The following is a 15,791-nucleotide window of genomic DNA, read 5'->3' on the forward strand; positions in this document are numbered from 1 at the left end:
CATCTTTCCCAAAAAGACTCATGGCTGTATTAGATCAAAAGGGTGCTTCTACTAAATACTGAGCAAAGGGTCTGAATACTTAGGACCATGTGATATTTCAGTTTTTCTTTTTTAATAAATCTGCAAAAATGTCAACAATTCTGTATTTTTCTGTCAATATGGGGTGCTGTGTGTACATTAATGAGAAAAAAAAATGAACTTAAATGATTTTAGCAAATGGCTGCAATATAACAAAGAGTGAAAAATTTAAAGGGGGTCTGAATACTTTCCGTCCCCACTGTATACCTCGAGCCCCTTGCAGATTCTCTATCCCTGGGCCCTGTATCTCACCCTGATTCTTCTAGAGAAGAATGGGTAGATCCAGCTTTAGCCTCAGAGTCTTCACTCTCCGCACTTTGCTGTGGAGCGCTAGGACCAGCTAAAGTCCTAACTGGAGATGGACCCTCTGAGGGGACTTGAATCCTAACAAGAGTTTTAAACGAGCTAAAAATAGACATAAGCTCATCTCTAACAGAAGTCAGCATTTTCTGACAGGAGACTACAGGGTCATCCTTAACTAGGCTGTCTATACAGGTGCGGCAAACTGCTTTGCTTCATGAGGAGCTCAATTTGTTTCCGCAAAATGCACATTTCCTTTTTGGTGGCTGCGCTTGGGCCTTGTCCTGAGTCTTGGCCTGCAAGAGAACAAATGACCCCAATGAATTTTATACCAAATACACTCCATAACACCCTGTGCAGGAGGAAAGGTAAAATGTGCCCCCTTCACCTAGTCCCTACTGGTTACAAGGGGGAAAAACACTCACAGGATGTGCAAGCTGTGAGGTGCTGGTGTTTGGGCCTGCTTCTGCTGCCTGTGCAGGTATAGTAGAGGAGTCCATCCTGCCCTTGTAGTGGTCCGCAGCCTCTGCCGGGTTTAACTTTTTCAAACACCAGCCTCCCAGTGTCCCTGCTCGCGCCGTCTTAGAGACTGGAACTAGCATCTCCAGCGCCCGCTGATGACGTCACACGCCCCGGAAGTGACCCCGCTGGGTAGTTCCTGTGGGCCAGCTTGGAACGCATAAGTTCTGCCCCCTCCACGCGCGCGGCTTCCTCTTCCGTTGCACACAAAAGCAGGGACAGCAGCCACAAACCTACTCCTCCGGTGGATGTGCCACTCTGGGACCTAAGAAGAAGGTAGGAATACCACACCAAAACACCCAGGAGCCACGCTCATGAGACCTAGGGGAACCAGTTTCAGGAAAAATGTTACCCCTGTCCGGAGGAAACACTAATACTGAGGCCTGGAGGACCGCCCTTTTATCTGGTGGGGGTTAACGTGTTTCCTGTCCTGTTAGGAGGAGCCCTAGGTCTCATGGCTGTGCTGGAAGAAGCTTGGAGAAAATTTGACTAGGGTTATAAGTCTCCCTTACGCTAGCCAAAATGAAAAGAAAAGTTTTTCCTATAGTTCTACTTTAAACACAAGAAAAAAAATTTAAAAGGAAACCTGAAATTTACATGTAACAGGAGTTGACATACCATTACTTAAAAAATAATACAAGGCAATAAATTATAAAATCTATGAATACAATATAATAGAACATTTAGGTTCATGTATGTACCACATTTCTTAATTGCTTTCAGATACACTGCAATAATCAAGTCTCAGGGGATGCCAAAGGCATATTTAAATGTAATACATGACCTGTTATGCAATCTAACTAAACTGACTTATGTGTCACAAGACCAGAGCTGCTCACATTGATTAGCTGCTTAATGAAAGCAATTAAAGTGGAAACATGTAGAGCAAAAGACTCGTAATATGTGGTTTGACTCTGGTCGCAGGTTCATTCAAGCATATCCACTCACACTTTTTACATTCCCCTGAAGCAGCTTCTCAAGCTCGTCCATTAACTTGACTCTTTTTTTGGCATCACAGTCCTTTCTAGAAATAAACACACAAGATATTTAGAGGGTTTTATTTTCATTCTGGTTCTTAATGAAATGATCAAACAGCATTACATATTAAGCACATGTAAAGCAACGCTTAGGCCTCCCCCTCCCTCTATCTCTTCCCCTAGTAAATGCACATTTTTAGCACTGATCACTGTATTAGTGTCACTGATCCCCAAAAAGTGTCAAAAGTCACTTTTTTACCAAAAAATATGTAGCAGAACACATATTGGCCTAAATTGATTTTGAAATTTGATTTTGGAAATTTAAAAAAAATGCAGGAGGTGATCAAATACCACCAAAAGACTGCTATATTTGTGGAAAAAAGGACATAAGTGTTATTTGGGTACAGTGTTGCATGATGGTGCAATTGTCAGTTAAATTAATGCAGTGCCATATTGCAAAAAATGGCCTGGTCATGAAAAGGGGGGGGGGGGATCTTCCAGAGGTCAAGTGGTTAATGGTCACAACATATGTTATTGTCTGTGCAAAACCACTACATGACATAAAAGCCTTTCTTAATTTTTTTTTTTTAATAAAAATAACTGATAGAGATAAAGGAGGAATCCTTTTGGCTCAGTTTTCTGTGCATTTACTTAAGTTTAGTCCATTTTAATGTGAATTTCAGCTTGAGGGGCATTTTAGATGATTTTACTGGATAAAAAAAAAAAAAAAAAAAAAAAGACTAAATGGAGATTTTAACATGTGCTTAGCAGTGCTCCTTAACCACTTCCCGACCGGCGCATGCCGATGTACGTCGGCAGAATGGCACAGCTGGGCAAATGGGCGTACAGGTAAGTCCCGTTGAATCTCCCACCGCGCCATTGTGTGCGCGCCGGCCGGGAGCTCCGTGAGTCAGGTCCTGCGGACTCGATCGCCGCGGGGATACCCGCGAGCGCCTCACGGAGAGGACGAATGGGGAGATGCTGATGTAAACAGCATCTCCTCACTCTGCCTAGTGACAGTGTCACCGATTTCTGCTCCCCGTCATCGGGAGCAGAAATCAGTGATGTGTCACAGCTAGCCCATCCCCCCTACAGTTAGAAAACACTCCCTAGTACTGACTTAACCCCTCCCCACCCCCTAGTGGTTAACCCCTTCACTGCCATTTACACAGGAATCAGTGCATTTTTATAGCACTGATTGCTGTATAAATGACAATGGTCCCAAAAATGTGTCAAAAATGTTAAAAAAAGTAAAAAATTATGCGTTAAAATTGTCGCTATTTTTTGTTTATAGCGCAAAAAATAAAAACCGCAGAGGTGATCAAATACCACCAAAAGAAAGCTCTATTTGTGGGAAAAAAAAAGGACGTTAATTTTGTTTGGGAGCCACGTCGCACGGCCGCGCAATTGTCAGTTAAAGCGACGCAGTGCCAAATCACAAAAAACGCACTGGTCAGGAAGGGGGTAAATTCTTCCGGGGCTGAAGTGGTTAAAAGCCTAATACAATCACATTCGAAAAGAAATAGATTCTTTTTAAAAGTTCTTAAATGGGGTGGGGTTAAGGTGTACAGATCCATTCATCCTTGTGAATGAGCCCTTGATAAAAAATAAAATATTTTCATACCTCCTAATAGACTCCCAAATCTGCTTGGATTTTGTCATGGTGTCATAGTTACTCTTCTCGTTGAGCTGCCTGGTTTGCTTCAACTCCTTCTTCTGTTTTTTGAAGTCTTCCCATTTTGGCTTCTTGGCTTCAGAATCTGCAAGAACACAGTGCTTTAATGAAGGTCAATAGGAACTGTAGGTCCAGCTCCAGGTAAGAAAAAGAAAAGAAAAATGTTGTTTCTGTATCATCTGTTAAAATAAAAAGTTAGCTTTTCCTGCAATACTCAAATTCTTTCTGATGATGTGTCCTAGGGACCCTCGCCTCCACCCAGCAGCACTGTTCCTCTTGTGAGTTTAAAGTGGTTGTAAAGGCAGAATGTTTTTTTTTATCTTAATGCATTCTATGCATTAAGATAAAAAGCATTCCGTGTGCAGCAGCCCCCCTAATACTTACCCGAGCCCATCTTGATCCAGCGATGTTGCACGAGAGAGTCGCTGCCTGGGACTCTTCCTCCTCATTGGCTGAGACAGCAGCGAAACACCACTGGCTCCCGCTGCTGTCAATCAAAGTCCGTGAGCCAATGAATGAGTGGGGGGGGACCCGCGGCTTCGTCTGAATGAATACAGGAAGCTGCGGCTCAGTTCGTCTGCCCCCATAGCAAGCGGTTTGCTGTTATGTCACTCAACAGGAGGGAGGGGCCAGGGGCACAGAAGAGGGACCTAAGAAGAGGAGGATCTGGGCTGCTCTGTGCAAAACCATTGCACAGAGGAGGCAAGTATAACATGTTTGTCCAAGACAGACCTCCTGCAGGTGCGTCATCACGCACTTGGCTCACAAGAGAATGCAGCAGAGACCAGCCCTCATAAGGATTAAAACTTATAAGCTGCAGTAACAACCCGGCACAGTTCGTCACCCAATTAAACTATTGAACGTATCTGTAATATACCACCCTATTGATGCACTGATTGCACAAGCGTGATAACAAAAAGTATAAATGTAACGGTGACTGCTCTATGCTATTGTTGTACTTGAGTGTTGCCTTCCCTGTACACTAAATAAATAAAAAATTTTATACAAGCTGCAGTTGGGCTTCAAGTGTTCTATAAACCAATACATAAAACAATACTCCACTTGTGTATTCTTCAACTTCCCTGAAACTATTGAGTTGCAACAAGCCAGCTGCAAGCTGAATTTAGACTTGAAATGATGTGATCGCTGATGCTGATACAAGCTACCTGAGCCTGCTATCACTTATGCTGGCTATAAGAGCCCTTTTATACTGCTAGCACGGCCGCGTAAGCGGTAAAGCGCCGGCAGTTTTAGCCATGCTTTACCACTGTTATAGCAGTGATTTTAGGTTTCTAGTGGGGCGCTCCCCGCTAGCGGCCGAAAAAAGGGTTAAAACTGCCCGCAAAGCGGTGCTTCGGTAGGGATTTCAACGGCAGGGGCGGTTTAGGAGTGGTGTATACACCGCTTCCGCACCGCCCCAAAGACGCTGCTTGAAGGATATTTTTTCGGTCCTGCAAGCGCACTGCCCCAGTGTGAATGTACTCAGGCTTTCACACTGGCGAGGCTTGAGAGACGCTTTTCAGACGCTATTTTAAGCACTAAAACGCCTGAAAAGCGCCTTGAGTGTGAAAGGGGTCTAAATGAACACATTTTTCCTGCAAAAATTTTCATTTTTTAAGAACGTTTGTTTGATTTTCTAATCGTTAGTGTGGTCAAATTGACAGTTGTTTTCAACCAGTGATGGGAAAATTCAAAGGTCCAGAATAGAAAACTTTTCTCAAACGCAGTTTCGAACAGCTTATGTGGTTTTCATTCAGAAAGGACAGTCCCTGCCATCTGCCTACCTGATCAGCATGTCATGCAGTCAGACGGCAGCCATTCCAGTGTACAAAAGCCGCACCTCCTCCCAGTCTGTGATAGGGGAACACTCAGTTTCCCAGCAGTGAGTCAGTGTTCAGCCTATCACGGACGTCCTCTCATCCCACGTACGAGGATGAGTGGATGTCTGTGATAGGCTGAACACTAACTGCTGGGAAACTGAATGTTCCGCCTATCACAGACGAGGAGGAGGCGCAACTTTTGTACACGGGAATGGCCGTCTGACTGCATGATGCGCTGATCAGGTATGCAGATCTGCACAGGGAGGGTGCAATGGACACAGAGAGATTGCAGATTGGCACAGGTAGGCTGCAATGGACACAGAGGTTGCAGATCGGCACAGGTAGGCTGCAATGGACACAGAGAGGTTGCAGATTGGCACGGGTAGGCTGCAATGGACACAGAGAGGTAGGCAGATCTGCACAGGGAGGCTGCAATGGACACAGTGAGGTATGCAATGGACACAGTGAGGTATGCAATGGACACAGTGAGGTAGGCAGGTCTGCACAGGGAGGCTGCAATGGACACAGAGATGTAGGCAGATCTGCACAGGGAGGCTGCAATGGACACAGGGAGGCATGCAATGGATACAGTGAGGCATGGAGCTGCAGATGGACATTATTGACCCTCTTTTCCACTTAAAGTAGCTGCTGCATTTCTCACCCACGGCTTATACTAGAGTCAAAAAGTTTTCCCAGTGTTTTGTGGTAAATTAGGTGCCTCGGCTTATACTCGGGACACTTATACTCGAGTATATACGGTACATTTTAAAATTGAATTTTAAAAGCAAGTGAAACTTTCAAATGACATTTGTCCATTCATCGAATGCACAAAGATTTCTGGAAAAGCACATCCCATCCATCCCTTAAGGATGGCTAGACCGTATGGGTACTACTTTAAGATTTGAAAAGGTTATTTACCAGCACTGTAGATGCCCCGCTACATTTGAGAGGGTTTGGGGAGGTTGGCTTGATGCACCAGCCTTGGTCCCAGTAGACCTGATTATAGATAGGATATTGTGGTAGAATGCTGTTGGTTTTCAAAGCTGGTTATTACTATCTGACTTTGGAGTGTGCAATTATAATGCATCTATTGGCACTGTCATTTCTGTTTTCAGCCACTAGGTGGGGCTGTATGTTCTCTTTAGTGAGCTCTATGCAGTTGGAAGCTGTAATTGCCTATTTGTGGTTTTTTTCTTTTTTCATTACAACTTTGCATTCTTTTGTGGGTGTTTATGGAACATGTATGCTTGAATGTGTTCAAATAAAACTTACATCTGATTAAAAAAATAACATGCATATATTTTATCTATAAAATTATTTTGCACAGAGCAGCCCGATCCTCTTCTGGGTTCCCCCATCCAGGCTACTCCTCTTCATCGGGTGCCCCCACGGAAAGCCGCTTTCCCTGGAGGCACCGGTGCGGGCTCGCTCCTGAGTCCTGCTGCTGCGTCCATTGACAAAGACTGCGCGACTCGGCCCCGCCCCCATTCACAGGATTTGAATGACAGCAGTGAGAGCCGATGGCTCCTGCTTCTATCAATCTGTGCAATGAGAGAGACAGCGTCTGGAGCCGCTGCGCTCATGCACCTCGCTGGATCAGATCGGGCTCAGATAAGAATACTACTGGTAAACTTTAATCGTAATGCCTTATATTACCTCCAGTCTGTCAGCTTATTTTCCCTGTACAAAGCCCTTAAAAAGTGATTGTGAATGTTGTTTTTTTTAAAACAACAAACTTGTCATACTTATCTGCTCTGTGCAATGGATTAGCACAGAGCAGCTCCAATCATCCTCTTCTGGGGTCCCCTGCTGACGCATCTTGCTTCTCTTGCCATTAAAGCCACAAAGTATAGTATAGAGTGCCCCTAAGCAAGCTAAAAAAAAAAATCTTCTGCCTTTAGAATCACTCAAGTCCTACTCCTGCTCAAGACTACATGTCCCATGAGGCATTTCTCATCACACATTCACAAGTTCTCAGGCACTTACTGACATGTATGGATGGTGTACTGAGCTGTATGTGTGCTGCATATTTCCCGATATCTAAACAAATAATGCATTTTTTATGCAGCCCAACTAATCAGCTGACCAACTAATCGATTATGAAAATAGTTGACAACAATTTTCATAATCAATTATGTCGATTACCTTTTTTCTAGGGCGGAAACAACTAGACAGTGTGCCAAAGGGGACCTACAGTAACACTTGTAAATTAAAAAGGCATAGTCCACTTTTTGCAAAAATGTTATAAATGCACCCACAGTAATAAAATTACTGAAGGGCTGACGGAATGGGTTGAGGATTGGGCATTGTGACCATGTTTCATCTTACACCATAAATATGGATCATGAAACATGACCCAAAAAGTTAACTAAACCTTTATAGTCAGTATTTAATCCAGTGGAGCTTAAAGCTGTATTTAATCCAAAAATTTAATATAATACAGCTTACCAATCCTCATGTGTGGTGGCTGCATCAATTTTATTTTTGTATGCTTTTTTCCCCCTTAAGTTTTCACCTGGTGATCTGGACTACTAGTAACACACCTCCTGTATTAGCCTGCCCCCACTCTGGATGAAGGAGCACAGGGGCACAGCAGACAGTAACATTGAAAATCTAGGGTGAGGAAAGTGTTGTATGAACTGATTTAGATTTATAGCATTTTTAACGGATTTAGATATACTAACAAATTGAAGCCAAAATCCAGCTTACACAGCAGTTACAGCACCAGTTTTTTTTCTTTTGGGATAAAGGTTTTATATGAATAAATAAAAGCTGATCACTGTAAGCACCTGCCCATTCACACAGGGGCAACACGACTTCCAGCACGACTTTGGGAGGCAACTTGGACACGACTTGAGTATGAATCACAGCACGACTTGGGGCAACTTACAACACAACTTGAAGTCGCCTCCAGGACAGGGAACTTTACAAGTGGCCAATCAGAGCTTATCAGCTGTGTGTGAGAAGGAGGGGGCTGGCTGTTTAGTGGAGGAAATTACTTTCTGTTTCTTTTCTGCTTCCTGTAAAGTTGCCTCAGTATGAACAGTGATCAGACTTGGAGGCAACTTCCATTGAAATCAATGGGTACAAGTTGCCTTCAAGTCGGATTGAAGTAGTACAGGAACCTTTTCTGAAGTCGGAGCGACTGCAGTAGTGTGCATTAAGACAGATCCATTCACTTACATTGATTTTTTTCGTGTAGCTCGACTTGAGGCGACTAGGGGCGACTTGGGGCGACTTGAAGTCGGATCCAAAGTTGCCCCTGTGTGAATGGGCTCTCAATGGTAAATCATTTGTCTCAATACTCTTAACTGATACAATTGCAGGAGAGCTTGTTCTGTTGGGAAAAAAAAACAAAAACAAAAAAAAAAAAAAAAACAGACTTGGGGTGGCTTCACACTGTGCTGGTGCGGTGCCCCACTGTGCTTTGGGCAAAGCGCAGCTAACCCGCAATTTTTGTGCGGGTTAGTTGCACTTTTCCATAGACTTTTATGATGTCCCATGGTTTAAAGACAGTTTCTGAAAGTGCAAAGATGCAGCATGCAGGAGTTTTGATGTGCTTCCTGAAACGGCACAAAAACCACAGGACCTCATAGAAGTCTCTGGGGAAGCGCAGCTAACCCACAAAAAAAAAAAAAAAACGCAGGTTAGCAGCGCTTTAGCAAAAACACAGCGGGGCAGTGTGAAGCCACCCTTACTTGCCAGATCACCAGGTAAAAACAAAAGAAAGCAAGCCTAAAAAAAGAAAAGTAATACAGCCATTACATCTAAGAACTGGTAAGCTGCAATATAATAAATCTGTGATTTGGGGTTTAACACCGCTTTAACGCGTTCATCTATTAAATCCACATCCTTTCTTTTTGTAGTTATACTGTATCAAAATTGCCTCCTAGGGGACAGATTGGGAACATGAAAAACAAATTCTTAGGCCTGGTTCACACCATAACACGTATGTGTTTGCGCTCACCTTGTTTCTGACAGCTCATTCCATTCAATTGGCTGCTAAAAACACAGAAACACGCAAAAAAGAAATACAGCAGGCACGATTTTTAAAATTTGGTGGCCACAAAGGCGTATGCATTTGCTAGATGCATGAGGGTTCCATTAACAATCAATGGCACCCATGCGTTCATGCAAGGTGTTCCCATGTGGTGTGGGAAATGCATACGGAAATGCATGTTTCCCACACTGCAAGTAGTGTGAACATGCCTTAAATCTTTTCGTTTTCCAACGATAATCCTTGAAGAAGTATGGCCAAAGCTCTTTTGGTCATGCTGCCCCTATGGATCACAGCAGTGCACTTTGTTCTGACCTACATTCAGCTGACAGCCTGCTGTCGGGTGACATCACAGAGCCAGTCCAGGCTCTGCACGAACCACGGCAATACAGTGGGGACGGAAAGTATTCAGACCCACTTACATTTTTCACTCTTTGTTGTATTGCAGCCATTTTCTAAAATCATTTAAGTTCATTTTTTTCCTCATTAATGTACACACAGCACCCCATATTGACAGAAAAACACAGAATTGTTGACATTTTTGCAGATTTATTAAAAAAAAAAAAAAATGAAATATCACATGGTCCTAAGTATTCAGACCCTTTGCTCAGTATTTAGTAGAAGCACCCTTTTGATCTAATACAGCCATGAGTCTTTTTGGGAAAGATGCAACAAGTTTTTCACACCTGGATTTGGGGATCCTCTGCCATTCCTCCTTGCAGATCCTCTCCAGTTCTGTCAGGTTGGATGGTAAAGGTTGGTGGACAGGCATTTTTAGGTCTCTCCAGAGATGCTCAATTGGGTTTAAGTCAGGGCTCTGGCTGGGCCATTCAAGAACAGTCACTGAGTTGTTGTGAAGCCACTCCTCCGTTTTTTTAGCTGTGTGCTTAGGATCAATGTCTTGTTGAAAGGTAAACCTTCGGCCCAGTCTGAAGTCCTGAGCACTCTGGAGAAGGTTTTCGTCCAGGATATCCCTGTACTTGGCCGCATTCATCTTTCCCTTGATTGCAACCAGTCCTCCTGTCCCTGCAGCTGAAAAACACCCCCACAGCATGATGCTGCCACCACCATGCTTCACTGTTAGGACTGTATTGGACAGGTGATGAGCAGTGCCTGATTTTCTCCACACATACTGCTTAGAATTAAGGCCAAAAAGTTCTATCTTGGTCTCATCAGACCAAAGAATCTTATTTCTCACCATCTTGGAGTCCTTCAGGTGTTTTTTTTAGCAAACTCCATGCGGGCTTTCATGTGTCTTGCACTGAGGAGAGGCTTCCGTTGGGCCACTCTGCCATAAAGCCCCGACTGGTGGAGGGCTGCAGTGATATTTGACTCTCTACAACTTACTCCCATCTCCCGACTGCATCTCTGGAGCTTAGCCACAGTGATCTTTGGGTTCTTCTTTACCTCCCTCACCAAGGCTCTTCTCCCCCGATAGCTCAGTTTGGCCGGATGGCCAGCTCTAGGAAGGGTTCTGGTCGTCCCAAACGTCTTCCATTTAAGGATTATGGAGGCCACTGTGCTCTTAGGAACCTTAAGTGCAGCAGAATTTTTTTTGCAACCTTGGCCAGATCTGTGCCTTGCCACAATTCTGTCTCTGAGCTCTTCAGGCAGTTCCTTTACCTCATTATTCTCATTTGCTCTGACATGCACTGTGAGCTGTAAGGTCTTATATAGACAGGTGTGTGGCTTTCCTAATCAAGTCCAATCAGTATAATCAAACACAGCTGGACTCAAATAAAGGTGTAGAACCATCTCAAGGATGATCAGAAAAAATGTACAGCACCTGAGTTAAATATATGAGTGTCACAGCAAAGGGTCTGAATACTTAGGACCATGTGATATTTCAGTTTTTCTTTTTTACTAAATCTGCAAAAATTTTAACAATTCTGTGTTTTTCTGTCAATATGGGGTGCTGTGTGTACATTGAGGAAAAAAAATGAACTCAAAATGATTTTAGCAAATGGCTGCAATATAATAAAGGGTGAAAAAATTAAGGGGGTCTGAATGCTTTCCGTCCCCACTGTATGTTAGGATCCACCCAGATGCCTGACCGGCAGCTGGCTCAGCTTCTCAGCCAGTGGCGGCTGGTGCTCAAAATTTTTGGGGGCGCAAACAAACAAATTCTGAAAAAAAAACAAATTGCAGCCGCTGTGCCCCATCATATGCAGCCACTGTGCCCCATCATATGCAGCCACTGTGCCCCATCATATGCAGCCTCACTGTCCCCCCCCCCCCCGCTCGCTGTCTGACCGGTACTTACCCCATCTTGGTAGCGGGTCGGGCAGCGGGTGACGACGGCGGTCGGGCAGCGGGTCAGGCAACAGCTCCTGTGTCTTCCATGCTTTCCGTGAGTCTCTTCTTGCCTTCTGCTAGGCATCCAATAGGATTGCCTTTGCCTTCAGCCAATCAGGTGACGGGTATTAGACCCATGCTTCCCGATTGGTGGAGAGGCGGTTCAGTGTTAGAAAAGCAAATATTAATTTGCTTTTCTAACACACCTGGGTGGGCTCATAGCGCAATGCTCTGCGCCACAAGTCCATCTTTTTTGAAGCCTATTAGATCCTATGGCTCTAATCAGGTGCTTAAAAAAAAAAAAACAAACACCCCCGCCACTGTAATTGAAGCGCCTGGCATCCAAAAAGGGGCTGGATGCCTGAATAGGGGTGGCCACAGCGGCCATGGATAGATTCATGCAATGCATGAATCTATCCATTCTACATATAGGGGGTGGCGTGATAGAGGGGGCGACGCCCGTGCGCCCTTAATGGACGGGTCGCCCCTGCTCTCAGCATGCTACTGGGAGTTTGATCCAGCCAACCCACCCCAAACAGTCTGGCGCTCCAGTGAGCACTGGAGGGGCACAGCATCATCTCTCTGCTCACTGAAGACCGAGCTGGCAGTGGTTTTTGATGTCTCAGTTCTCGATGTAGAGCCAGAGGAGGGGTTTGGGGCAACTGTCATCTGCAGCCATCTAGGTGAGTATGAATGTCTGTGGGGGTTTTTTCTCCCATACTTATCTTTTAAAAATGCCTTCTCTTTATTGATTATATCTCTCAAATGTTCACCTAACTGTATTTGATGTTGTACTTTTTGCATTGAAGCTCTAAATACATCCAAAACTTTTTAGACAGATTTTACACAGGGATGTATTTGACATGAAGTGAACCACTTTTAAATCTAGAAAGGTCTTTCATTTTTTTTTTTTTATACCATACAAAGCCTTATGTTAAGCTTCTTTTTGGCACTTTCTTGTGGAATTGAGTCTATATGAAAAGTGAAAACTATGGCATACACAGGGTGTCCAAGTACTCCTGGACCATAGATTGTACCTATCTGAAGTGAATAGTGTCTCCAGGCTGGAGAGACTTAATAGTTGGAGCCACCCACATCTCCTGCCAAGACAGAAAAAAAAAAAAAAAAAATAAAGGAAGAGAGAAGTATCTTGCTTCTGTAGTTCCTTCCTTTTTGGGATCATGGATGGTTCAGAGAGTCTTGCCCCACTTTCAAGTGTAGTAGAAGGGCAGAATAGTGTAGGCCCACGGGGGAACCTATATATCCCCATGTGCCTAGACAAATAACGACAGAAGGAAAGGACGTGGAAAGAGAAAGATGGGGGGGGAGAAGGAGAGTGAGAATGAGAATTGGGGCTCATGAAGGCAGCGCACACGTACGTCTCAGGCTATGATCTCAAACCAACACGGTCAGTTGTCATCTGCGTGCCTCTCCGATCTATCATTAATCTATACTGAGGCTAATTAATTGTTGTGTCCCCTTCCATAAGGGCCCTACCTTCATCCGAGAAGATAAACATGTTCCAAATGGACCATGTTTTGGTGAATTGTTCATTCTGATGGTGGGCTGTTAGGATTAGATCCTCCGGGTTTTTAATGTCCTCCACCCTCCTAAGCCACAGGCTGATGGTTGGAGATTGTGTGGATTTCCAGCATAAGGGGATACATGACTTGGCAGCATCTAGTAAGTGACGGAGTGGTGATTTTTTGTAAGTCTTACGTGAAATGTCAGAGGCATGGAGTAAAAAGAAGGCTGGATCAGCCGTGATTGGGCACTCAGTAAACTTCTGAATTATGTGTTGTAAAGTCTTCCAGAAATGCTCCAACTTAGGGCATGTCCAGAAGATGTGGTAGATCATACCCCGATCTCCCTGACATCTCCAGCAGCAATCTGAGGTAGAGGGGAAAATCTTTTGTAGTTTTGCGGGGGTATTGTACCATCTAGTAACGATTTTGTAGTTAGTCTCATGTGTCTTCGTGCATATTGAGGATTTGTATGTGAAATTAAGAATATTTTGTTTTTTACGTGTCGTGAAGGTACATTGCATGTCCCTTTTCCACATCTCTAGACATTGCAGTTGATGGCCATCAGGTGGTGTAACCAATAGTTGATAGGTAGCAGATAAGGTATGTGACATGATGCCCTCCTCTGAGCAGTAGGTCTCGTAAGCAGTTAGGGTTTGGTCGGGATTCCCAGGGGGAGGTAATGATTTGAGGAAATGGCTAAGTTGAAGGGCCCTCCAATAATCCAAACGGAATGGACCGTCTGGGTTCATAAGTTCGGTTGTGGACAGCCATCTACCGTTCACGAGGAAATGGGAAGCTTGAAAGCAACCTGAGCTTCTCAGGGAACAAAAGATGGGGTCCGTGTAACCGGGGGAAAACTTCGGGGTTCCCAATAATGGACGAAGCAGGGAATCAGGTGTCGTAAGACGGGATCTTGTAAAGAGGGATGAGCAGGTTTGTGTAGCTGTCCCTATCAGGGGGTGGTTTTTCATGTCTCTTGGCAATAGGTTATAACACCAGGGAGCTCTGTTCAGGGGTATGCTACACTGGGATTGTTCTAGTCGGGGCCATAATTTAGTGGACTGATGTTGATTCCAGTCAGTCTGGCTAAACGGGTTGCTTGGTGATATTTACGGAGGTCTGGAACTGCTAGGCCTCCATATTGTTTGGGTAACATAAGTAGTCGTCTGGTAAGTCTAGGCCTCTTATGTGCCCATACAAAGTCAAAAAACAGAGCTTTGGTCTGATCAAAGTAGCTAGCCGGGATTTGGATCGGGAGGGCTTGTAAAAGGTAGAGAAATTTAGGAAGAATGCACATCTTGAGGATATTACATCTGCCAAACCATGAATATAACCCCGTCTGCCACTTGGTGAGCAATGTCCTCACCACTGCCAGGAGCGGAAGAAAATTCAGGTGAAATATCTGTGACATTTTGGGGAGGGATGTATGTACCCAGATACTTCAGGGCAGTGTTCGTCCACTTGAATTTAAAGCTGGATTGGAGAGTTGTGAGAAGGCGCGAGGGTATACCAGCGCCCATGGCTTCAGACTTATTGAAATTAATCGTTAAGTTTGAAAGACTACCGTATGTTTTAAATTCTCTTAAGAGGTTTGGGAGGGAGATCCTTGGATTCGTGAGTGAGAACAGCATATCGTCCGCATAAGCTGCAATCTTCTGCTGTGATTCCCCCATAGACACTCCAGTGATGTCCAGATTGGCTCGCACAGTGCGCAGGAAAGGTTCCAACGACAGGGCGAAAAGGAGTGGGGACAGTGGGCAACCCTGACGTGTTCCATTTTTGATCTCAAAGGAGTCCGACAGAATCCCGTTGACTCGGACACGAGCTGAAGATTCAGTATAAATCGAGTTTATCCAATGAAACATGGTGTTGCCCAGTCCTATATGCTTCAGAACGGAACACATGAATTGCCAGTTCACCCTGTCAAAGGTCTTCTCCGCGTCCGTACTTAGGAAGACTCAGGGAGTTTTATCTTTATTGACCGCATGTAGGAGGTTAAGGACTTTAATTGTGTTGTCCCTTGCCTCCCTGGTTGGGACAAATCCAACTTGGTCTAAATGGATCAGGGACGGGAGATAACATTGGATCCTAGTAGGCAGTATTTTAGTAAAAATTGAGGTCCGTGTTGAGAAGCGAAATTGGCCTATAGCTTCCGCATGCTGTCAGGTCCTTTCCCTCCTTGGAGATCACTGCGATGTGTGCCAAGAGAGAGTCGCGAGGGAATGCAACGTCAGAACCTAATGAGTTGAAGAATTTATGCATAAAGTTCCCGAGGGATGGCAGTAGAGTTTTATAATATTGAGTAGTTAACCCATCTGGTCCGGGGGCTTTCCCTAGCTTTGTGGCCCCTATTGCCGTCTGTATCTCCTCTATAGTAATGGGTGCGTCAAGTAGTTCGCTAACTTCCGTGGACAACTTGGGCATGTCTGATTTAGTCAAGTAGTCATCTATTTGAGTTTAGGGGGGGGGGGGTGGGGGGGTGACGTCGAGAGGTTGTGTAGTGACGCATAAAAATCCTTAAATTCCCCAGCTATTTTTTGTGGTAGAGTGATCTTCCGACCGGAGGATGGTATGATGTGCGGTATATAATTTGTAAGTACTTGT

At 44.5% G+C, this 15,791-nt stretch overlaps 1 protein-coding gene across 1 annotated transcript in view; it reads right to left on the reverse strand.

Annotated features, from left to right (window-relative positions):
* PUM3 (pumilio RNA binding family member 3) overlaps positions 1–15,791 on the reverse strand; it is a 131,454-nt gene that overhangs the window by 103,140 nt on the left and 12,523 nt on the right. The window contains exons 4-5 of the mRNA XM_073634930.1: positions 3,499–3,634; positions 1,846–1,921 (exon numbers count right to left, since the gene is read on the reverse strand). Of these exons, the coding sequence (XP_073491031.1) occupies positions 1,846–1,921; positions 3,499–3,634 (212 nt within the window). The remainder of the gene's footprint in view (positions 1–1,845; positions 1,922–3,498; positions 3,635–15,791) is intronic.

The sequence above is a fragment of the Aquarana catesbeiana genome, linkage group LG01 (genome assembly GCF_042186555.1).
Source record: "Aquarana catesbeiana isolate 2022-GZ linkage group LG01, ASM4218655v1, whole genome shotgun sequence".
Classification (NCBI taxonomy): domain Eukaryota; kingdom Metazoa; phylum Chordata; class Amphibia; order Anura; family Ranidae; genus Aquarana; species Aquarana catesbeiana.